Below are 22,069 nucleotides of genomic sequence, written 5' to 3' on the forward strand. Positions count from 1 at the left end.
CATAAAGCCCAGCATCGGCACTCCTGGATTTCCGAATACTTCCCGATAGCGATTGGTATCGGCGCCGTAAAGGCTCGACCTTGACTTTCCACCGCTCTGCCCGAACCACTTCAGGGCACTTCTCGACCAGTTAGGAAAAGAAAGCAGGTGTGCGTTTTCCTCTCTTGTTTTATTATAAAAGTTGTTTCTACGTTGACTGTGACCAAAAAAAATAAAAATAAAAAATGACAATGAAGAGTCCAAGGTCTCCATGGCAACATACATGTAAGCAGGGCTGAGGGGGGGGGGGCTGATGTTGGGGTAACCATGACAACAGCAGCGGTTCTATGATCCTCCTCGAACCTGGCCTTTTTCTCGCTCTCTCACTCTCGCACACACCCAGTGTTTTTACGTGACATCTGGGTCTCACCACGCAGGAAGCAAGGTGCTTTGACAACTTAAGTCGTTCAAATGTTTCAAAAAAAACACACAAAAAAACAAACAAACAACAAAAAAACAAAAGGCGTTAACCTTGACGGGGGTTTGGCTATGACCGAGGAAACAAGTGCCTCTGATTGGCTCTTTTCAAGCTTCCCCCTGCCACTTTATGAGCCAATCAGCAGCTGGGAGACGTGTGCTTTGAAAAAAAAAATCAAATAACGCAAAATGTATGATATTGGACTTTTTTTTTTTACCCCTTCGCCTCTCTCGCACACACACGCGCACTCACGCACCAACACTCGCTCATATACGGGTGGCTCCCTACTCATCATCCTCCTCATCGTCGTCGTCGTCCTCGCCTTCTTCGTCTTCCTCTTCCTCGCCGCCCTGAGCGGAGGAGCCGGGATTCCGGGCGTACGAGCCGCCGCCCCGATACGCCACCATATCCTGCGAGGACATCGAAATGACATTTTTTTTAGGACTAAAAGACGAGAAAGACGCAAATGAAGTCAAAATTTGCACGTGCGTTCTCACCCGGTCGTATTTCTCCCGGAGTTTTTGCGCCTTCTCCTCGTACGGCAGTTTGTCGGACTGCGTCAACTTGCTCCACATCTCGCCCAGCTTTTTGGCGCAGTCGCCTATGGACAGGCCGGGGTACTGCTGCTTGACGCTGGGACGGTATTCGCTGCAGAAGACGAAGAAGGCGGACCTGCGGGGGCGCGGGCGGTTAACTTGGAGAAAGGTCGCGGGACCGAGCGGTCTCTGACGGGACTCACGGGGGCCGTTTGGGAGCGTTGGGGTCTTTCCTCTTGCGACCCCGCTTTCCAAAGCCCTTGGGCGGGACGTAGTCTCGCATCTCCCGGTTGTAGCGCACTTTGTCGGCCTTGGCCATGTCCTCGAAACACTTTTTATCAGTGGGAGTCAAACCCTGTGGGGAGAAAAAAAAGGTTTAACCTGACGCCACGCTCTCTCCATCTCCATCACCATCTCGCTCACCTTCCATCGCTCGGAGCACTTCTTGGAGAACTCGGCAAAGTTGACGGACTGCTCGGGGTTCTTCTTGCGGTGTTCCTCTCGACACGTCTGCACGAAGAAGGCGTACGCCGACGTCTTTCCTTTGGGCTTGTTCACGTCCTTTCGCATCATGGTGGCGGCCTGTGACGCGAGACCACATTTTCAGTTTGCGTCCACCGATACGCGCGGAAAACTGTTGCTCGACATTGCTTTTCCTAGCAAAAGAAGGGTCGCGTGATAGACGCGGATTGATTTTTTGGGGGGGGTTGGCCCCATCACTTAAGGTGTCCTTGGTGCGAGAGACCCTGGACAATTGCGAGGAAAATGACAAAATGACACACCAAACTGGAAAAAAAACCAAGACAAAACCCTAAAATCAGAAAGGCAATCTTACAGGAAAAACATTTATAGACTGGTGAGGTGATTTTGACTTTCGAGTCAGGATAAGGCTCTAACGGGCCATCCCCCGGTCACTAACAAAGAACCGAGGGGGTTCCATTTTCCTCCAACGAAGATGACGTGAGGCGGCCGAGACGTGCTACGGGGAGAGCATCGCAAGGCGCCCCGAGCTCCGGGCAGTCGGCCGGGGGGGAAAAAGAACGAGCGTCGGAGGATGGCTTGGAATTGGACGCACGGTCGGAGGTGGGGTGGGGAGGGGCGTGGGGGGTCGACTTGTTAGCGAGCATTAGCTTCGTCTGGCTACCAGAACAATGAGCCACCATTTGCTTCCCGCCCTCTGCGGAGCGGGCCTCCCATCCCCCCTCTAGCAGACGTCACAACGGGGACGCTTCGGAGCACAAAGACGCTCACAAATGAGACGGCTCTCGTCCACTCGTGCGTTTCGTAACCCGAGCGCCCCGAAAGTGTTCGCTAATGGAGCCGGCTCCCCGGTGCTCCTCGGTACTCCCCGGCTGCGCATTTTCTATCGCTGATTCGGGCTACGGCTACTCTCCGGAGAAGTGAGCGGGGCACGGGGGGCGGCGTAGACTATTTCCTGGCGCACGAGCGCCTCGAAATGGGCGTTTCTTGGTCACCGCAAGAGTGGCCGGGGGACACCCGTGTTCAACTTAACGCCCGCACGGAGCCCCGCACACGGTGGTGCCCCTTTTTGCCCGTTTTTTTTTGTTATTGTCCGGGAGGGGGGTGCGACGTGAATTGGGCAGCTGTTCCCCAGCTTTTGGAAACCCCCGTCCCGTACAAGATGGCCGGCTGTACTCACTCGTTAGGAGGGCCGGCGACAGGCTGAAGTGCACTCGGGACTGGGGCTTGTGTTTTTGTTGGGCCTTTTTTTTCTTTTGCTTTTTTTGTTGACAAGTCGGCTTATTGTTGACGTCTGGTAGCTGGAGCGGAGACTGGACCGTCGGTTCACTTTCAAACTGGGTCGAGCTGAGAACTGCTCCCGCCCCCTAGACACGCCCCCCACGTCGTTTCTTCCAAATCGGAGAGGCGAAGGGAAGGCGGGATCTGGGCGGGGCTCGGCTCCCTACTAGCATTCGAGTGGCCCTTTTCTTGGCGAAGGGCGGGGGCTTGGCTTTGGGCGCCGTGCGATTGGTCGCGGCCAATTTCACTCGGGCCGTGACGTCAGAGTCACATGACGATGTTTTGTTTGGGAAGATGGCGCCGATAGAACTATTTGCTTTTGGGGAGTTGACAATGCATCTGGGAACAAAGACCGTGCGGGATTAGAGGACAAACATCGAGTGAAATGGATTGGCTTTCCAAAACTGTAATAATTAAATCATTTGCATTAACAGCATATACACTTGTACCCATTAGATACAAAAATAAGGACTGTCATTAATAAATGGAGCAGAACAACAAACACGACGCAGTGGGCTGCTGTGAAATGACACTAGAAGTAAATGCTTGATGCGGGCTCTGAGCCAAGCAGGGCGGCCATTTTGGGTCAGTGCTATTCAACAAAACAGTCAATGGAGTGTGCGCTTTGAGATGAGCATCATTTGTTTTCTATTATTTTACAAACCGCTTGGTTTGGAAGAAACCTAAACGTTAGAGGAAATTGCATACTTGGTAAAAAAAATTCCCAAAAATCCTAACAAACAGCCTTTAACAAACCGTTTGCAAATCCATCACTATTTACAGAGTTAAGAATATTTTTGTGGAGAATAATCAATTGCCTTAGTTTAAATGCAAATGAGCCCGCATGAGAATTGCACTGTCTTAAGATGGCCGCCATAGATTTTAAAATCACCAGCTTTACGAGGACCGCCCCCGACCCAATTTTTGACATCTATCTCTATATAGGTATATCTACCATCTCCGCTTTACGGTGCGCTCTCGTTTCTGTTTCAAAAGTGCAAATGCACATTTTATCGGGACCATGGACGCAGCGCAAGTCTTCAGGAATCGGTTTAAGCCACAAGGGGAAGCCGTTAGTATTACCAAAACTCTTGTTTGTATTACAAACTACCTCGATTCTCAAAACTTTGTTGTGTGCAGGAGGCCAAATGGTTAGAAGGGTTATTCCACTTCGTCAGAGACCATGTGTGGCCCCTGATGGTGGACAGAGACCTCACCTGCCCGGCAGGTAAAGGTAAGATCGCTGGGAGAAATGGATGGGAGTGTAGTCCCGGTTCAGTAATACACTGAAGCTTGGCCGTTTTAATGGATGGAGAAACGGGCAGATCCTGAACCAGGGGCCCTCCTCCAAAAAACAACCCAATCAGTTGGATTTGATGATCAAGTGGGTGTGGCCATGATGATAAACGATACATTTGTTTTTGGACCAGGATTGTCAGACGACGACGGCGTGACGCAGCTGAGCGCCAGCGTGTTGAAAAGGATCCGAGGGGCCAATTCCGACGCGCGCACGCTGCCCGTGAGCTACACGTGAGACGCCGCCCGGCTCGCCGCCCGTCGAGACGGCCCTCCGACGCCACGCCGTCCCCTCGCCAGGTTGACGTGCGTCTCCGAGCTTCTTTCGCACCAGCGGGTGGCGTGCGCCAGTTACCCGTTGCCGGGCACCGATCGGGAGCGGGCGGAGGCGGCCCCGGGGCGGGAGACTCTCCCCCGGGAGCGCCTCCTGCTGATAGGCCGCCTGACGGACGGCGGCGACGGGGAGTGGATGCTGAGGGACGCCGGTGGCGGCGTCGTGTGCGAGGTGGGCTTTCTATTCTTATCAGAATGACGTTTGTCGTATTACGATGGTATTTGGGGGTACTCGGACGTTTGGTCGCCTGACTTTTGGGTCCGGGCGACCAAACGTCCGGTCGCGGTATTTGGGAGAGGCCGATAGACCCCCGGTCCCCTTGAACGCCGACTGGTGAGAAACTGGTGGTCTCTTGGAACTAAAAATGGCGTGCCCGTGCGTCCAGATCGTGTCGCCCTCACCTCTGTGGATGGGTCGTCTGGTCTTCCTCCCCCGCTGGCAATACTTCCCCCGCGACCTCGTCGGGCAAGAGGACCCGGAACCCCGTGGCCGCTTGGAGCTGATGTGCTCGCCGGTTTTGCTGTGTCCCACTCCCGCGCCGGAAATCCACGATGGCCATCCCATCTCTGTCAAAGAGGCTCTGGCCCTGCTGCCCGAAAAGTGCGTCAAAACGGAACGTCATTTCAAATTTGATTGAATCCTTCCTTCTCGGTCCAACTGACCTGGCCCCCGTTCGTCCTTCAGGATCCTCAAGCGTCGTCTGTCCGTCCACGGGCGGGTGGCGTCCGTCTGCCCCACGCTGTGCATTTCGGGAATCTACTTCTTCTTCTTCACCCTGTCGGAGGACATGCACACCGTTCCCATTCTGGTCAAGGTAAACACACACACATAAATCAGGTGTCACCATCCCAAGCAGGTAAACATGTTTTTGTAGATCAACAGCAAACTATGGTGGGCAAAGTGCCTGACCGTCGGCGACTGCGTGCACGTCACGGCCCTGGACGTGTACGCGCTCAAACCGTGGGGCGGGAAAAAAGTCTTGTGCGCGAACAGTCGCTCGGAATTGCACAAGACGCACGATCATTGGCTTGCGGAGGAAGGGGCGTCCTCCCTGTCCCACTCGCCCCGCGATGGGGCCGGCGAGCCCGCGGAGGAAGGGGCGACCTCCCGGTCCGACTCGGCCCGCGGCCTCCGGCGGTCCGAGGTTATCGATTACCAGGTGAGTGGCAAATACCGATACACTAGCGGTGCGCGCCGGTTGACGGCCGCTCCCGTCTGGCGCAAGGGAACGATCACGGAGGTGGTGAATGAGGGGGCGGCGCTATTCGTGATGGATGGCGAGCTGGGCCTGTGTCTGGCACATCGGCCGGAGACGAGCAGGAGGCCGCGAGTCGGCGACCGGCTGCTGGTGAGATTCCGCTTGAGCTTTGGCCAGATCCGAGAACATTTGGCTAACGCGTGGTTATCCTCTCTTGCAGCTCCATCACCTTCACTACCTGCGCCGGCCCTCTCCCGACTTCCCTCCCAGGATGCTTTGCGCCTGCCTGCGCTCCACCGTGACGGTGACCGGGTTCGGCGACGCGACGCCCCCGGCGCCCGACCGCGTGTGCCCCCGCGACGGGTTGCTGCGGCGCTCGCTGGTGGCGAAGAACCCGGACGTGTCTCGTTACCTTTGGACCTGCCACCTGGCCGCCCGGCTGCGGAGCAGGTAACGCTTTGCCGGTCGAGGTGACGCTAGCCCACGCTGACACGCGGGTCCCTCCTAGCTTGCTTCCCAAGACGTCGCCGCAGTGCGTGTGCCCGGTGGCGTGGGAGTTGATGGAAAGGGCGTTCGGTCGAGCGCCGCCGAACAGGCGGAACATCTATGCCGAGATGTTGGACGAGTGTCACTCTTGTCCGCTGACGCAGGTAGACGCTCTACGTAAACACGCCACAATGTGAAATATAGTATGTAATATATAGTAATGCTGCAACCTAGGCTAGCGTTTCCCAACCTTTTTTGAGCTGCGGCACACTTTTGCATTGATACACATATATATATATATACATACACATATACATATATATATATATATATATATATATATATATATATATATATATATATATATATATATATATATATATATATATATATATATATATACACATACACATATACATATATACATACACATACATATATATACACATACAGAGTGTGTATATATATGTATGTGTTTATGTATACATGTGTGTATGTATACATGTATATATACACATAGATGTACATGCATACGGTAGGTCTTAACACTCAATGTTATATTCATATTCATTTTCTGGTTGGGAAACACTGACCTAGGCTCATTTTGGCGCTAAGACATCGATGCTATTTTCCCATACATCTATGGTCGTCAACGGCGAGCAAAACAACATACCATTGTTTTGTTTTTTGGGTATTCTACCTGTAGTACGGCGACGACTGCGTTCAAGACCAGTACACTAACCTGTCAGAGCTCTGCAAGGCCCTTGAGCAGGACTGTTGGGCTTCCTTGACTCTCCGTTCGTTGTTGCCGCCCGGCGGGGGCGGTCAGACCTCGGCCCAGATCAACGCCGTCCTCTCCTGGTCGAGCAGGATTTTGACATCGGACCCCGCCTGCGCGCAGGGAGACGCACCAGCGTTAAGGTACAGCTCAAATTCATAACTCGAGTGGACATCTATGGTTGTCAACGGCGAGCAAACCTGACCCGCAGAGAGCGCCCCTTGCTGCTGGTGGGCGTGCTAGAGCTGCCTTCCAGCGCCACCCGCCACACGCTTCAGCTGACGGACCGCACGGGGTCCGTCGCCTGCGTTTTCACGGAAACAGACGAAGGGGACGACGGCGACCAGAGCGCCACCTTCGACACGGCGTGGATAGGTACACGCGCACGACTCTTACTAGCGAGCGAGGCTCGTATTAATGCCTTCCTTTGCGCGCGCTAAGGTTGTCTGGTGTCCATCCGGCGCTTCGCCGCCGTGACCGAGCGATACATTCAATCGGAGTTCCCCTCGTACCAACATCTGGATCAGGACAAGTTTATCACATCCAGAAACTGCAGGTACAAGCGCGCTACTTCGCCGTTGAATTTGAGTCAATGGCGATTGAATTTGTTAGGCCACGCAAAAATACCCGTCGGACTACAATTGCCTTGCCGTGCGTTACAGCGTTTACCTGCAGTTCTCCCGAGAGAGCGTCCACATCTTGAGTCCGTCCGTCGGCATGGAAAGGCACCTGCGCGCAAAAGGGGCGGAGTCAAAGGAGGACGAGGACGAGTCTTCCTCCGCTACCGCCACCGCCTACGTGTCGATGGTCCTCCGGGTGGAGCAGAAGGACGGCGTGACGTGGCGGGAGGAGGAGTCGTCCTTCTCGGTGGAAGCCACCGCCGTGGGTCCGGCGGCGACCTGGGGGCGGGACCCCCGGAACGGCCCCATCCGAGAGGTTGAAACGGGAAAGGAGAGAAGTGTGAGGTCCCATCGGCAATCATACACGTCACATGTGTGTGTAAAGACAATCTTAAAGACGGCACCTTTGTCCACGCAGGTGACGTTGCTGTGCTCCGGCGCCTCGGCACGCTGGTTCCCCCTCCTTCAACCGGGTCACCTCTACCGCCTGGTGGCGACCGGTGAGACGGTACGTATGGATTACCTTCTGTTTTGTTTCTGGGCAGAAATTGAGCTCAGATCAAAAAGATGGAACCCGGGCCATTTGTGTCGGTCGGTGATATTTTCCTAAAAAAAAAACATTTCTCTCACCACAGGACGAATTTCGCTGGAGCCGGGACGTCGAACTGCGGGTGCGCCACGGCTGCAAGTTCCACACGCTGAAGCGACGGTTCCTCGCCGGCCATTTACGCACTCAAGGCGCCGCCGTGTTCACCGTGTCTCAAGTCCTGGACTGCAGGTAGAGGCCACGTCATCGCCTACAACTGTGGGACCAGATATTTATTTTGCGCGTGGGTATGTTTTCCAGTGCAGATCTAGTGACGTTTGAGGGTTTGGTCACGGAACGCCTCAATTTGAAGGACATGACCAAGGACGCTGGGAACGACGTCATTGGTGTGTTTGGCGTGCACGCCAGCAACGGCGATCCGGTCGGCTAACCGCGTGGGCTTTGTGCGTAGAGCTACGTCTGGTCGTGTGTGACCAGAGTGGGAGGAGCCTTCACATCTACTTGAAATTGAACCCAAAGAGTTACCAGCCGGGCCTGTTGCCGGGGAACACGCTACTTTTCTCCGCTTTCCGACGGAGGCTTTCCAGGTGAGGCGCACGATTGGACCATTATCGCAAATACTTTTACCCAAGGACGAACGTCGCAAGTGTTAAGCTTTGTCCAATTATTTTTGGTTGTTTTTCCAGGGTCGGGCGCGTGTACTGCAGTAACGTAGCCGTCAGCTGGGTGGCGGTAGTGCGACTTAGAGACCAGAGGTAATGGCGCTACGACGAGAACCCCGAATCGTCCGTCCGTCGCCGCGCCTCAAGCGACGCCTTTCCCGGCAGCTCGGAGGACCGCGCGCCCGCACCCATGATGCAGCTGGCCGGGTGGACGGAGCGCAGTCGCACCGTGGGCCGGGTCAGGGGGCACCTGGTGCGATTCCTTTTCATGCAGCTGCAGTGGAATTGCTCAATGTGTGGGTGTGTCTACACACAGGTACGCCGGGTCAAATGTATCGTTATACAGTGGTACCTCGACGTACGATCGTAATCCGTTGCGAGACTGAGATCGTATGTGGAGCTTTTCGTAACTCGTTTCCCATTGAAATGAATTGAAAACAAAATAATTCATTCCAACGATCGATCGATCGGTCGCTCGCCGCGTCCGAGTCACTTAACTGTTTCTCTGGTTTTAGTCGAGCTGCGGCAGCGGGTGTAAATCCACCTCGGCTTTCTTTGACAGCGTGGCCAAGTAAGTATATCACGTGGCGACCACTCACCCGGGTAGACGCTGACGAACGGTGTCCAGGTTGGTGATCGAGGACGGCACCGGCGAGGCTCACGTACGCGTGGCGGGGGAGTTGCTCCGACGTCTGCTGGGACTTAGCGAGCGCCAGTGGGAGGGGCTACAACGGGCGCTGAAGGCCAGAGGGTGGCTTCAAGTCTACCCCAAAGGTCGCGGGCAGGTCAGTCCGACGTGGCGATCATCTGACTGTCGGTTGGCCGGGCGCTTCTCGTTTTTTTTTCTTCCTTCCGCCAGGCGTGCGACGACGACGATCTCCTTCAGTTCCTGATGTTGTGCGCCCGAGGCGTGGACGCAGTGGTCCTGACCTGCAGCAGAGAATCTCAGGGCAAAGAAGGTCACATCCATTTGAACATTTGGTCGCGTGGCGTCCGATCGTGTGTCAATTCGGTTTGAAATCATTTGAAAAATGACGAATCATTTAAAAACAGTATTCTGTTTTTTAATAGAATGAAAAATAATTCTGTTTTTTTTTTTCTTTCCCCCTAGAGGTCAAAAGGTTAACACGCGGTAAGAGAGACTTTGTGACCCGGATGGCCCCGTCCCTCAAGCTCAACTGTCTACACATTCACTGAAAAAAAAAAAAAAACAATTCAGAGTTCACCGTGGCGATGAATTTTTATAATAATGTACAATGTTTGCAAATGTTAAATAAAGTTAAGTGAAAAAAGCTTGAGTCAGGATTATCAGTGTAAAAAAAAATAGTGAATAAACACAAGTAGAGGATAAAAAGAGAATGAAAATATGAGAAATGAACCCAAAAGCCATAAAAGAATGTCCTAATGTTGGCTAATGAATATCTGCAATGATCACGTTGCCTTTAACATATCGACTCAACTGCATATTCACCTTATTTAAGTCCGAAAAGTAGCTAAGCTCTTGCCGGTTTCCCCCAAAAATATGAAAACAAGTCTGTTATGTGCAATTTTATATTCATCCTATCCAAAAACAATGCATTAAAAAGCACCTTTGCTCATGAACAACTTGAATGTTAAAATACTAGAGAGAAAATGACCTTTTACTCCATGACTTGTTTTTATTATTATTATTATGAATGCACCGAATGGACTTACCGGCGAGGCGTCGCGGGAATCTGAGCCGTCGGCGCAGAGTACCGACTCGGGAGGGAGACGTCTTTTCTTAGCAATTTATTCCAAGATGTCCGCTTTGGGAAGTGTCCATGACGGTCGGTCGGTCGGTCGGTCTCTGCACCCTACTCGGCTTGAGGTGGTGCGGGCACAGTGTTTTGTCGCGCTAAGGGATTGTGGGATATCGAGTCCATGGCTAGGGGGTGAGACGTGGACGCGTTTGTGCTCGAAGCAAAGCGTGGTGTGTCCGCCGAGCCCTCGATTCACCGTGCGTGCGTTGGATTGGAGCCCCATTGTCATTGGTGTGTGTTGTGTGTGTGTGCGCCTATAGAACATCCCTCCACCAATCCAGAAATAAATAGCAGAATATAAACACATTACCTACACTCTACACTGATCACACTCGTCCCGCTTGGGCGTCGCCGTGGATACGCCACACGGGCACAAGAGGGGGAGGGGGGGAAGTTGGCGGCCAGGCGATCAGAGTCGCTCGCGGGTCACCACCCAAATGTAAGGACCGCTCTGCTCCTCGATGACCACTTTGACCTGGTGGTAGACTTCTTCGAAGGTGTCCCCGTGCACGATGGCTGCAAACGTGAGCGGGCGGGCGGGGATGAGTGGTGGACGCAAAAGATACGTTGACATTTGGCGCGCCTTACCCGTGAAGCACTCCACAAAGTCCTGTTCCATTTTGACGGCGCGATCCAGGACTTTGGCGGCCTGCTCCTCCGAAAGACGCTTGTTGAGGTCGCTGGGCACGAGAGGCGGAGAGCTTTAGGAGGCGTTCGTTAGCCGCCCGCCGACGGGGCCGGCGTGCCGAGGACTCACAGGACGTTCTCCAGGGATCGCGGTCGGATGAAGATGGCGATGGGGTGGAGCTGCGCGGCCTGCAGCCTCCTCACCGCGTTGGCCGACACGTCCAGGATGCAGTGCTTGCCCTAGGACAAAAAAAAACATGGGAGTCGGCGGTCGGCTCGGGCTGACCCCGTCCCCGTCCCCGGCCGGTACACGGTCCATTGGTCGCCGGTCTTTTGGTCGCCCGGAAGGTAAGTGATAATTACATTATAATTATATCAGGGAACCTATGGCTCGGGAGCCACATGTGGCTCTTTGCTAACCTGTGAGCTAAAATATGGAAATCGCTGGTGACAGAAATGAGATATTACATCTAGAACTGCTTTAATCTTCACTTTTTTGCAGTAGACTCTTATGGAATGCATCCTCATTGATTAGCAACAGACTAAGAATCTTTTTTAAAAAATCCGTTTTTTTCCACTTTAAAAGTGGTGAACTTACAAAAAAAAAATTGAAAAGGCACTCCTTTACATGACTTTGACTTTTAAATTCGTAGTATGGCTCACAAGGAATAACATTGGAAAATATGAATTGTTTGTGGCTCTCTTCGTCAAAAAGGTTCCCGACCCCTGATTTATATCGTTGCTCAAATTCCCTAAATACAAACTGCCAATAGTCATATTTAATGCCCTATTAATTATTAGGCTAAAGAAAAGCTCAAAATTTCCCGGATTTTTATTGTTTTTTTGTTGGAGAACTTGTTACCCTGATTGAACTGACGTAGCTTCTTAAAGGGACAGCGCATGTACATACAAACTCTTCTTCTACACTCACACGTGGGCTCAGTGAAACTGCTCATGGCCATTGTTGCCTTTTATTGATGCGTAGACCGGCGACCAATCGACCGCACACGCCCCCGGCCGGCGTCTCACCTGCCGGGCCACCTGCCGGACGCTCTGCACCGACGTGCCGTACAGGTGGCTGTTGTACTGGCCCGCCTCGATGAAGTGATGCGACTGGATGTCGCGCTCCATCTGCTCGCGCGACGACACAAAGTGGTAGTCGCGCCCGTCCACCTCGTAGTCCCTGCGGGGGCGAGTCGTATCTGGGGGAGACAGGAGGGGTGACGACGGGGGCGAGCGCCGGCGCGGGAGCTCGACGCCCGAGGAGTCCCTCCCGCTTACGCGGAACGCAGGAGCCAAACTTGTCCGGGAAGTCCGTGAGCAGGTCGTCGTTGACCCGGTCTTTGGTGGGCCCGAGAACGATGACGGGTCGGGCGTAGTCGACTGCGGGGACGGCGGAAGAGTCACGCGCCCGCCCTCACCGAGGACGTCGGGGAAAAACGTCGGCGTACCTTCAGTCTGCGCCACCGCTTCGTAGCTCTGCACCAGGCCTGCGACGGGATAGGAAAATAAGGTGGAGCGGTCGTGGCATCCCGTCGCTCCGGCGCCGTCACTCACCTTGAGTCTTCATCCGGGACCACTCCTTCCTCTCCACCCTGAAACGCAGACGCGTCGTCAGGCCCCCGAAGCCGCGGCGGCCGTGGCCGTGGCCTCACCTGTGTTTGGACGGGATGTAACCCAGCTCCTCCAGCTCCCCCTGCTGGTTGATGCGCCTGGCCTGCCACCATTCGTCGTCCGAGCCGTCGATGACGTGGAGGACCTCCCCGAAGTTGAAGTCCAGAGCTTGGGACAGGACGCCGCAGTCCCACGTCTTGTCGTAGTCGAACAGGGCCCTGCGACACAACAGGCACGACGTGATAGGTCTCCTCCGACGCCGCGGCTAGCCTTCCGCCCACCTGACGTAGAAACTACGATTGGCACGCAGGGTGCCCGGCGAGCTGTTCATCATCTGCTCGCGCAGGTCGTGGATCTTGGCTTCGAAACGGCTGTACTCTACGAGAGACTTTGGTGAGCTCGCTCGGGGCGCCGCGGCGACCCCCGCCGGCGCGCGCCGCCGGCCACTCACCCTCGGGCCTGTACTGCGTCACGATGGTCACGTTTTGGCCGGCGTTCTTCAGGGCCGCCGCGGCCTGCTCGTGAGTGGCGAAGCGGAGATCCACGCCGTTGACCTGCAAACACGGCGGCGTGAAGGGAGCGAGGCCAACGGCGCGGCCGCGTCGTCGCCGCCGGCACGTACGCTGAGGATCTGGTCGCCCTTCTGGAGTTCGCCGCTGAGGTCCGCCGGCCCCCCGGCCAGGATGAAGGAGATGAAGATCCCTTCGCCGTCCTCGCCGCCCACGATGTTGAAGCCCAGGCCGCTGGCGCCGCGCTGCACGCACACGCGGCGGGGCTCTCGGCCGTAGTCGTCCTCTCCCGCCGTGCCGCGGCGGAGCGGCGAGTAGCGCCGCGGCGGCGACGGCTGCGGGAGGGCTTGCGGGTAATCGCACATGTAGTCCGGCTCCATGTAGGCTACGCGGGGGACGGGCGTACGTGAGCGAGCGCCCGCCCGCCGACGGAGGACGGGGATACGCGTGGACTTACATCCGGTGAGGTCCGGGGGGCTGAAGCGTTCGGCAGGGTGAATGTAATGGGAGGCGGGGGTGGCCACTTTCAGGTAGACCACCTCGCCCGTGTTCTTGAGCGCTGAGACGGCGTCTTCGTGCAGGACGTCCTCCAGGGATAAATGGTTGACCTGCGGGCGGGCGGGCGCGGAAGCTGGCGTCAAGCGGGGGCGGGACGCAAAGGCGCCTCCGACTTACGGCCAGGATCTTTTCGCCGATCTGGAGGCGGCCGTCCCTCTGCGCGGCCCCGCCCTCGATGATCTTGGTCACGTAGATGCTGTTGTCCCCCGGGACGTGCTGGTTGCCGATCCCGCCGGCGATGCTGAAGCCCAAACCTGGTGCGAGCGGCACACCGGCGTGCATGAGGCCGCGTCCTTTGCGGACGGAAAACGAGCGGTCACCCTTCCTACCTTTGGGCCCCTTAATCAGCTTGATCTTGGCGACCTGTTCGGCCAGCGGGCGTCGCCTCAGGACGTAGAGCCGGACGACGGGCCCCGCCTCCTTCAGGGCCTCCACGGCGACGGAGTGGGTGACCTCGCGCACGTCCACGTCGTTGACGAAGACGATGCTGTCGTTCACCCTGAGGACGCACGCGCCGCGGTCAACGGGGCGTTCGGTCTCGGCCGGCACGGGCCAGCCCACCTCAGACGTCCGTCCTGCGCCGCGGCTCCTCCGGGGATAATTTTGGTGATGAAGATGGAGGGGTCGTCGCCAACGTGAGGGTTGTCGGTTCCACCCGCGATGCTGAAGCCCAAACCGGAGTTTCCCTGCGGGTGGACAAGCGTGGGTCAAAATTTGCTCTCTTTAAATTAAACTCTCAATGCCCCCATGCAAATTCACATAAAACATTGTCGACATACAGTTTGTGTATTTATTCAATGTATCGTTACCGTATTTTCTCGCATATTAGCCGCCTCCGCGTATAAGCCGTAACCTTAAAATTGCCTTGAAATGGTTGAATCTTTTTATCTTTGGTCTATTTTCAAATAAAAGACCGTATCGGTCGCAGTGTCCGTCGAGTCTAATTTGTACGCATATAAGCCGTATCCTTGATTCGGTCATCATTTTTTTGAGCCACAATTGAGCGCATATGCGAGAAAATACGGTAAAGCTATTCTTGGCCATTAAAAAAATGGAATAAGAGTCGTTATCATCAACATTATTGTATGTTCAGAATTCAAAATGAATCTAATTCAAAAGAATGACTGTGCAGTTGCTTTTGAATGGCGTTTTAATTCACCCAATTCATTTCGATTGAATGTCAACGAGTACTCAAGCAGGAGTGCCCCCCGCCCATCGCCCCCCGGCCCCCTCGTCGGAGCGTTTGCGAGTACTCACCCTCTCCAGCGTGATCTCCTCGTACTCCAGCTCTCCTTCCGATCCGTTCATCTGCGAAAAGATAGCGAGGGTTAAATCTCGCTGGGCGCCCGGATGAGGGGTTGCCACGGCAACGCTGCAACTCGGGCGCCCGGACCGGACCGCCGACAACGACAAAACTACTCTACTCTCATCGGGTCAGAGGTCGCTCGCTAGCCTGGAAGTGACCCGTTACGCTGGGAGGTCAAAAATTCGGGTTCGCGGCAGGTGGAAGGAGGATGATGAGGAGGAGGAGGAAGAGGAGGAGGAGGTTGTGGAGTGATTATGTAACCGCCATGTTAGTTACACTTCACACTCAGTTTCCCATGACACCTTCGTGTGCGCGCGTGAGCGGAGGTCCAGAAAAAAAAAAGACAAGCGAGGAGAAGGAGGGTCGACAGAAGCCGGTGTACCCGGAGATAAGCCGCCGGCGTGGACCCCGCCCCCCCCGCCGACGGGGAAAAAGGTGAAGCGACCAACGTTACCATCATCCTCTGCCTGTGTCTCTTGGCTTTGCGCACGTTGTTGATGAAGCGTCGTCCCATCTTCTTGGCGTACCACACCGACACGAACATCACTTCCCGTCTCGGCGGCGGCGTCTCGCCCCCTTGGCGGTGAGGGGGGGGGGGGGGAGGGGTCGGGGGCTTACATAAAGACGCAGGGGTGACGGAGGACGACGGACGGGCCGCTCTCTTCAGGTCTCCCCGCGACGGGCGACCGGGCTCATCCCGCTAGCCGGGAATTTCCAGAAGAAAAGGGCCGGCCGCGCTAACGAGATGATCCGGCGAGGAGAAGACGACGCTCTTCGGCGCTCGTCATCCTCATCCTCCCCCGCTCGCTGCATGCGCTCGACCCAACTGCTGCGTTTCTCTCTCTCTATCTCTATCTTTCTCTCTGCCCCCTCCCCCACCCGTGCCAGGAATCACCTCCCCTGTGTGATGTCACACACACTCGCGCACACACAAAAAAAATACCGCTACCATGGAGACCCCCCCCCCATCCATTGGCCATCCATTTCTCACCCATTCCTATGACAACCGGCGTGGGTACGTACGGTGAGCGCGGCGTGCCGTGCGAGCGTGTCCAGGTGTGCGCGCGGCAACTCGGGGGCGTGTCCCTCGGTCACGTTTCCGGGGCTCTGCCGGTCGTCCTCGTCATCATCGTGGTAACGGTATTTCTGCGAGAGACGGGAGAACGGCCACGAAGCCGTCGTTAGCGTCGGGCGGTCGACCGGGCGGCGGCGGCGGCGTCTTCCGACATTGGCGTGACTCGAGCGACGAGCGGGAAGGCGCGCGACCGCTAGGTGCTAGTCGACGCGCGCGACCCTGCCGCACCGCGTGTGCTTACCTTGGTGGTGACAATGCAGAGGCAGTCCATATCCACACACACACATAGTCACACGCGAACAGACCCCCCCCCACACACACAAACACACACACACACTTTGATCACTTGCGGTGGGCCCCCCCCACCCTCGCACCGCCGTTCTCCTCCTCCGCTTCCCACCGGTTGTCGACAGTGAGCCAACGAGGAGGCAGAGGCGGGGGGCGCGATGCAACGAGTGTGTTATTTTCTGTCGGGTGGGGGGGGTCACCGCCTTGACGACAGAGAGCGAGGAGGGGGTTGTGTCGGCGGCGTTGCTACGGCGCGACGCGGCTGTTGCTAAGGAAGGGCCGGCGGACGGGAAGCCTACCTGGACAGGTGTCGGAGGGGGGCTCGCCGAGTGGCTTTCGCAGACCGCCAACTCGTAGAACTCCTGGATGTCTGCGCACATGGTAACGAGTGCAATCACTTTGTGTCTGTTGTCACCAATTTATACATTTGAATGAATTATTTGGATTCTTTTTGCCATATCTCAATGATCTGGATTTTTGTTTTCAATATATTGGGATCATATGATTTGTGGCAATATATTCACCTACTCAACTCGACTTAAAAAAGCAAAAACATTCTCAAAATGGATTTTTACTTTCAAGTGTAACTTCTGGATTGCATTTCAGTAGCAATTGTGATTTTGAATGAATGCTTTATACTTGATATTTAAAAAATATATATTTTTCAGTATTTTTACATCAGATTTTGTTCAATTAAAGTTTTTTTGCACCAGTACTGTTTTGATGTATTACTCAAATACACGTTGTGTAACCAAACATTCAACAGAATTCGGGCAGTTATTATTATGAGGATAATTTTTTTTCACAATATGAGAAAATTTGAGTTAAAGCAAAAGTAGGCTTTTTAACAAATGTTAAGACCTACCGTATGCATGCATGTACATCTATGTGCATGTATGTATATATATATATATATATATATATATATATATATATATATATATATGTGCTAATATGTGTGTGTGTGTATGTTTATATATATATATATATATGTATGTGTATATATAAATATATATATATATATTTGTATGTGTATATGTATACGTATACATATATATATATACATATACACATATATATATATATATATATGTATATACTTCAGAGACACGCTTATTTATTTATATATTTATTCATGTATTTATTTATTAACCTACTTATTACCTATCTATTTATGTCTAAAATGTATTTTGCTGTGTCTGTATTCTCACCCTCTTGCTACTGTGACAACGAAATTCCCCGAATACGGGATGATTTTTTTTTTTTTTTTTTTTAAGTTATCCAAAACAGTCAGTAGACAAAAATATGAAAATGTAAAATTGCAGTACCGAGCAAGGCCTGAAACAAGTCGCTCTGGAAGACGTGGAGCAGTTTCTCCGCCTCCCTCCCTTTGACCCCATCGGTGCAGGCCTCCATCAGCTGCAGCGCTCGTTGAGTATCTGCCGACAAAAAAGATGGGTCGCGGTCAAGACGTCGCCGTTTGTCCCCCCCAAAAAGAAGAAGGCAAAAAAAGGAAAGGTCATCTCACCGTCTCGCTTGGGCGGCATGTCGTCCGTCCGCTGATCCCGCGAAAATCCTCTTTGGGGATTTGGCGGGTGGCCGCGCAGCACGCCGGGTAGCCGAGTCCGTGGCGGCTCCCACCGAGCGGGGATTAAACCCGCCCATTGATTGATACCATTGATGAAACGTGAACTAGGTATCCATTTATTATTATTTTTTGTCACAGATGCACGGCAGTCTCGCACGCACACACGGAACGTAACTTTTTTTTTTACTGCTAATTTTTTTTTAAAAAGTTAGCCAGATTTTTTTTTTAAACAAATGGGAAAATTGTTTTTTTTTGTCCAGAGGGGTCACAGGCATGTATGCTCACATTTCTGCCCTCCACCAAAATATAAATACCGGAAGAATTGTGCATGAAATAAAAATGCAATGTGTTGCAAAACGGCAAAAACGCGACGCTAGCTCGCTCACGGACGCTCTTACTTGGCAGCCATGTTGGTTACATCACTTTGTCAGTCAAAGCCATACATGGAGAGGGATAGAGTCTGAACTTAGTGACAAAAAGTAGAAAAGACCGATGGCGAGGAACTGAATATTTGCAATTTGACATTAAAAAAATGTCCCGTCACCTTGGGTTTGGATGTCCAGAAAGGAGCAACCTGGAGAGCATCTGGGCTCCAGCTCCCCCGCGACCATCACGTGGACACGCCCATAGGAAAGGGACGGACGGACGAAAGCGCCACTCCAAAAACCGCACAGACACGTGGCGGGCGAGCCATCTAACATGGCCAAATGCCCAAATGTCTTAAGGAGGAAACATTTCATCTTAGTGCAACACGAGCAAAAAGGAGCGTCACTTGACTTTTCTCATCACGACTTCAAGTGGCCGTGGCGGCCGGCTTCTTACGGAACAGGTAGATGGGCCGCTTCTCACCTGGAGGAGAGAAAAAAAAGAAAATATAAAATAAATGTCATGTCCGCCCGTAGTCGCTGTCCGTGTCTAGCAATGTGCGAGCTTACCGGCACGTGTGAGAAGTCTGTAAGAACTAAAGCCCACATTTTCCGTCAAGTAGGAGGTGAAGTGCTCCGGTCTCACTTGTAGGCTCTTGTAGTGACGGTACGCGGTGGGCTAAGGGGGGAAGCCGCGTCAACCGGGCGTCACCGACGACCCCGAGCGAGCCTTACCGAAGCTTTGGCGGCGCGGGCGTAGCGCGGCCACGGCTGCGGCTCCAGGATGAACAAGCCCCCGGGCGACAGGCTCTGATAGGCTCTCCGGAAGAGACGGGACACGCCCTGGTCTCCGGCGTGCAGGTGCACCCACTTGGTCACGCCCAGGCACAGGATGACATCGTAGAGACCTCGCCCGGGCCACGCCTCCCGCTCTGACACGTAGTCCCCCTGCGGGAGGAGCGGTCAAAGGCGGTCATAGGCGGTCAAGGGCGGGGAGCGGCGCGCCAGACACTCGCCTGGATGAAGGTGATGTTGTTGGGAAAGCCACGGGCCGGGACCAGAGGGGGAGCGGCGAGCGGACCCCGACTCACCCGCAGCGACAGCGGGAAAGCCAGGAGGCGCACGGCCTCGTCCTCCTTCTTCGGGGCTCCCTCTGACGGTGGAGAGGAGCGGCGCCTCCGCTCCCGCTCCGCCAGATCGTGCGACAGGAAGTGCCTGATGTTGTGTCTGGCGGCGCGTACCAGTCGCCCGTCCAGCTCCACCCCCAGGACGTGCGCGGGGTCGAAGGAGCGGGCCACGGCGAGCGCCAGGTGACCGGCGCCGCAGCCCACGTCCAGGACCGTCTTCTCCCGGAACCAATCGTCTCGCAGCAGGCGGAAGCGCGCGTCCTCCGTGGGCCCGACGCGCCCTTCCCAGCCGTTCCCGTACAGGCCGCGGTAGCCGTAGTAGCGGCAACAGTTGCCGTGGCGATAGCGCCGTCTGTCCTTCTCTCGGGGAGGCTCGGGCGGACACCTGAGGAGAGCGAGTTTCAAAAACCGGGTTTACGGCGTCGGGGTGGCCGACGGAAAGCTCACTTTTCCGGTCCCGGTCCCGCTAGCGGCGTGCGGAAGTGGGCCGCCTCTGACGCGTGGGCCGCCTCCGACTCTTGGGCCACCTCCGACACGTGGGCGCACGTCGAGCGCAGCGAGGTCGTGCGCCTTCGACCCCTTCGCCGTCGCTCGCCGGATTTGCGCGTGGAGTTCAGAGGAGGGTGCGAGTGTCTCCTGGGAAGAATCGGGGGGAGGGCGACGTCCTCTCGGCAGGTGATGGCCGTGTTGAGTTCACAGGGGAGAGGAGACACGGCGCCGCTTCCCTCTCTGGACGACGCTGGAACTTTTGCAAAACAACAACAGTTCATAATTGTTTGAGTTAAATCGAAGATGTTCAATGATTCTTATTCAATGAGTTAAATAGCCATGTTTGTGACATGACATTTAAAGTCACGTGTACTAAACAGAGAGCTATTAAGACCTACCGTATGCATGCATGTACATCTATATATATATGTATGTATATATATATATATATGTATGTATGTGTGTGTGTGTATGTGTGTGTATATATATATATATATACACATACACATACATACATATATATATAAATAGGAAAGGCATTTTAGACATAAATAGATCAGTAATAAGTTAATAAATTAATACATGAATAAATATATAAATAAATAAGCATGTTGCTGAAACATATATACATATATATGTGTATATGTGTGTGTATATATATGTATATATATATATATATATATATATATATGTGTGTGTATATATATATATATGTGTATATATGTGTGTATATATATATACACACATATATGTAGATATATTTCAGCAACATGCTTATTTATTTATATATTTATTCATGTATTAATTTATTAACTTACTTATTACTGATCTATTTATGTCTAAAATGCCTTTCCTATTTCTGCATCCTCACCCTCTTGCTACTCTGACAACGAAATTTCCCAAATACGGGATGAATAAAGTTATCCAATCCAATACACGGTGTAATAATCGAATGACTTATTCGCTATTATAATTGCAATTCAAAATATATTTTGTTTCTTACCAGTCAGTCCATCGCTGGAGGGAAAGATGGGACGGGTCACCCCGTCCCTGTCTCCCCCGTGGTGGTTCCTGTGTCTCCTCCTGGACTTGAGGGGGGACAACAGGACGCCGTCCGCCTCCTGGCCTTGTTTCCCCTCCGCTTTCAGGTTCAAAGGGTCCGTGATGTCTCGGGGAACCAAGATGTCCACGGGGTCCCTGCTCCGGGACGGCAGAGGCGAACACTTTGGAGTCGTCTGATTGGTCACCCTGACAACAGGCCAGGGAGAAAAAAAAATTGTCATTTGCGTCTAGCGTCGACAACGGCGCGAAACGAGTCAAGGGGCGTGACCTTTCTTACCTGTTGACGTCTTCGTCCAACAACGAGTTTAAGTTGAGCGGGTCGAAGATGTTCCCGCCTAACAGGAAGTGGCTGGGGAGCAGGTGCTCCATTTGAGAGTCGCTCTGGACGCGCCGCCGCCGCTTGGCCGGGCGTTTGTAGGCGACGCCCACCGAGTAGCGCTTCCTAGGGAGGCGCTGAGGGGGCACCGCCAGGGCGCTCTGGCCATTGCTCGGGGGTCGACCGAGGGAGACCTTTTCTGACTTGTCCAGTGACATCATCCTCCAGCTCCTGCAGGAATGACAACAGATGCTTAATAGGAATATTAAAGTTTGTTTGAAAATGCCATTTGAGGCTCTATTTTGAAACTTATATCAAACTTTATATCACAGTTCCGAGGGTCACAACAACTGTTGTAAACACAGGTGAAGCATTTTGATATTCTGTGCATGTCACAACACCCCATGTTTACACATCTGCCTTCTGTATGCAGCAACAAAAGTCTTCTGCTGCCACCCCACCCGAGCCCCTCTATTTTGGGGAGGAGGATAACTTACTTGGCTGAAGGACTTGCGTTTTATCCGGCGCGTTCCAGCCAAACGACCCCAGCGTCCACTCCAATCGAGTGACAAGCAGAAATAGAAAAGTTGAAGTGGCGATTTTGCCGTCCCGCCCACCGGAAGCAGGATGCACCAATAGCGGAGCGACTCTCGCGGACGGTTAGCTTCTCATTAGCTGCTTATAGGAAG

At 53.6% G+C, this 22,069-nt stretch overlaps 4 protein-coding genes and 1 long non-coding RNA gene across 10 annotated transcripts; 1 reads left to right on the top strand and 4 right to left on the bottom strand.

Annotated features, from left to right (window-relative positions):
- Window positions 1-150: 150 nt before the first annotated feature.
- On the bottom strand, window positions 151-4,973 carry hmgb2b (high mobility group box 2b). 2 transcript variants are annotated; one of them, XM_077588113.1, is made up of 6 exons: window positions 4,786-4,971; window positions 2,654-3,093; window positions 1,417-1,575; window positions 1,197-1,348; window positions 955-1,129; window positions 151-867 (listed from the first exon to the last, which is right to left on the bottom strand). In XM_077588113.1, exons 3-6 carry the CDS (start codon window positions 1,564-1,566, stop codon window positions 742-744), a joined length of 603 nt encoding a protein of 200 aa, XP_077444239.1. In that variant the 5' UTR covers window positions 1,567-1,575; window positions 2,654-3,093; window positions 4,786-4,971; the 3' UTR covers window positions 151-741. The 2 variants fall into 2 exon arrangements, with proteins under 2 accessions (XP_077444239.1, XP_077444240.1); XM_077588114.1 differs by lacking the exon at window positions 2,654-3,093 and having other exon boundaries at window positions 4,786-4,973.
- ctc1 (CTS telomere maintenance complex component 1) lies at window positions 3,660-9,973 on the top strand. Of its 2 annotated transcripts, none has more exons than XM_077588095.1 (24): window positions 3,660-3,826; window positions 3,895-3,988; window positions 4,185-4,284; window positions 4,351-4,555; window positions 4,770-4,984; window positions 5,069-5,198; window positions 5,259-5,543; window positions 5,610-5,732; window positions 5,803-6,032; window positions 6,091-6,232; window positions 6,775-6,989; window positions 7,058-7,221; window positions 7,288-7,402; window positions 7,509-7,806; window positions 7,885-7,974; window positions 8,102-8,244; window positions 8,314-8,399; window positions 8,465-8,600; window positions 8,700-8,768; window positions 8,841-8,991; window positions 9,191-9,246; window positions 9,304-9,460; window positions 9,535-9,634; window positions 9,787-9,973. In XM_077588095.1, exons 1-24 carry the CDS (start codon window positions 3,776-3,778, stop codon window positions 9,870-9,872), a joined length of 3,441 nt encoding a protein of 1,146 aa, XP_077444221.1. In that variant the 5' UTR covers window positions 3,660-3,775; the 3' UTR covers window positions 9,873-9,973. The 2 variants fall into 2 exon arrangements, with proteins under 2 accessions (XP_077444221.1, XP_077444223.1); XM_077588097.1 differs by having other exon boundaries at window positions 3,661-3,826; window positions 3,895-3,982.
- On the bottom strand, window positions 5,046-7,036 carry LOC144065373 (uncharacterized). The gene is made up of 3 exons (XR_013297165.1): window positions 6,811-7,036; window positions 5,995-6,241; window positions 5,046-5,189 (listed from the first exon to the last, which is right to left on the bottom strand). It is a non-coding gene; the product is annotated as an uncharacterized LOC144065373 (long non-coding RNA).
- Window positions 9,715-18,125, bottom strand: LOC144065363 (disks large homolog 4-like). 3 transcript variants are annotated; one of them, XM_077588103.1, is made up of 20 exons: window positions 17,962-18,125; window positions 17,762-17,872; window positions 16,733-16,803; window positions 16,094-16,216; window positions 15,022-15,072; window positions 14,326-14,450; window positions 14,094-14,263; window positions 13,882-14,018; window positions 13,664-13,814; window positions 13,320-13,591; window positions 13,149-13,251; window positions 12,979-13,075; window positions 12,739-12,915; window positions 12,641-12,678; window positions 12,535-12,573; window positions 12,365-12,466; window positions 12,113-12,285; window positions 11,214-11,323; window positions 11,045-11,136; window positions 9,715-10,972 (listed from the first exon to the last, which is right to left on the bottom strand). In XM_077588103.1, the coding sequence occupies exons 1-20, from the start codon at window positions 17,978-17,980 to the stop codon at window positions 10,866-10,868; spliced, it is 2,268 nt and encodes a 755-aa protein (XP_077444229.1). In that variant the 5' UTR covers window positions 17,981-18,125; the 3' UTR covers window positions 9,715-10,865. The 3 variants fall into 3 exon arrangements, with proteins under 3 accessions (XP_077444229.1, XP_077444228.1, XP_077444230.1); XM_077588102.1 differs by having other exon boundaries at window positions 13,320-13,814; XM_077588104.1 differs by lacking the exons at window positions 16,094-16,216; window positions 16,733-16,803; window positions 17,762-17,872; window positions 17,962-18,125 and adding an exon at window positions 15,525-15,922.
- LOC144065364 (7SK snRNA methylphosphate capping enzyme-like) lies at window positions 18,117-22,024 on the bottom strand. Of its 2 annotated transcripts, none has more exons than XM_077588107.1 (8): window positions 21,878-22,024; window positions 21,342-21,611; window positions 21,006-21,250; window positions 19,961-20,258; window positions 19,478-19,898; window positions 19,122-19,334; window positions 18,957-19,065; window positions 18,117-18,870 (listed from the first exon to the last, which is right to left on the bottom strand). In XM_077588107.1, exons 2-8 carry the CDS (start codon window positions 21,599-21,601, stop codon window positions 18,815-18,817), a joined length of 1,602 nt encoding a protein of 533 aa, XP_077444233.1. In that variant the 5' UTR covers window positions 21,602-21,611; window positions 21,878-22,024; the 3' UTR covers window positions 18,117-18,814. The 2 variants fall into 2 exon arrangements, with proteins under 2 accessions (XP_077444233.1, XP_077444231.1); XM_077588105.1 differs by having other exon boundaries at window positions 19,403-19,898.
- Window positions 22,025-22,069: the final 45 nt, after the last annotated feature.

The sequence above is a fragment of the Stigmatopora argus genome, chromosome 20 (assembly GCF_051989625.1).
Source record: "Stigmatopora argus isolate UIUO_Sarg chromosome 20, RoL_Sarg_1.0, whole genome shotgun sequence".
Lineage (NCBI taxonomy): Eukaryota > Metazoa > Chordata > Actinopteri > Syngnathiformes > Syngnathidae > Stigmatopora > Stigmatopora argus.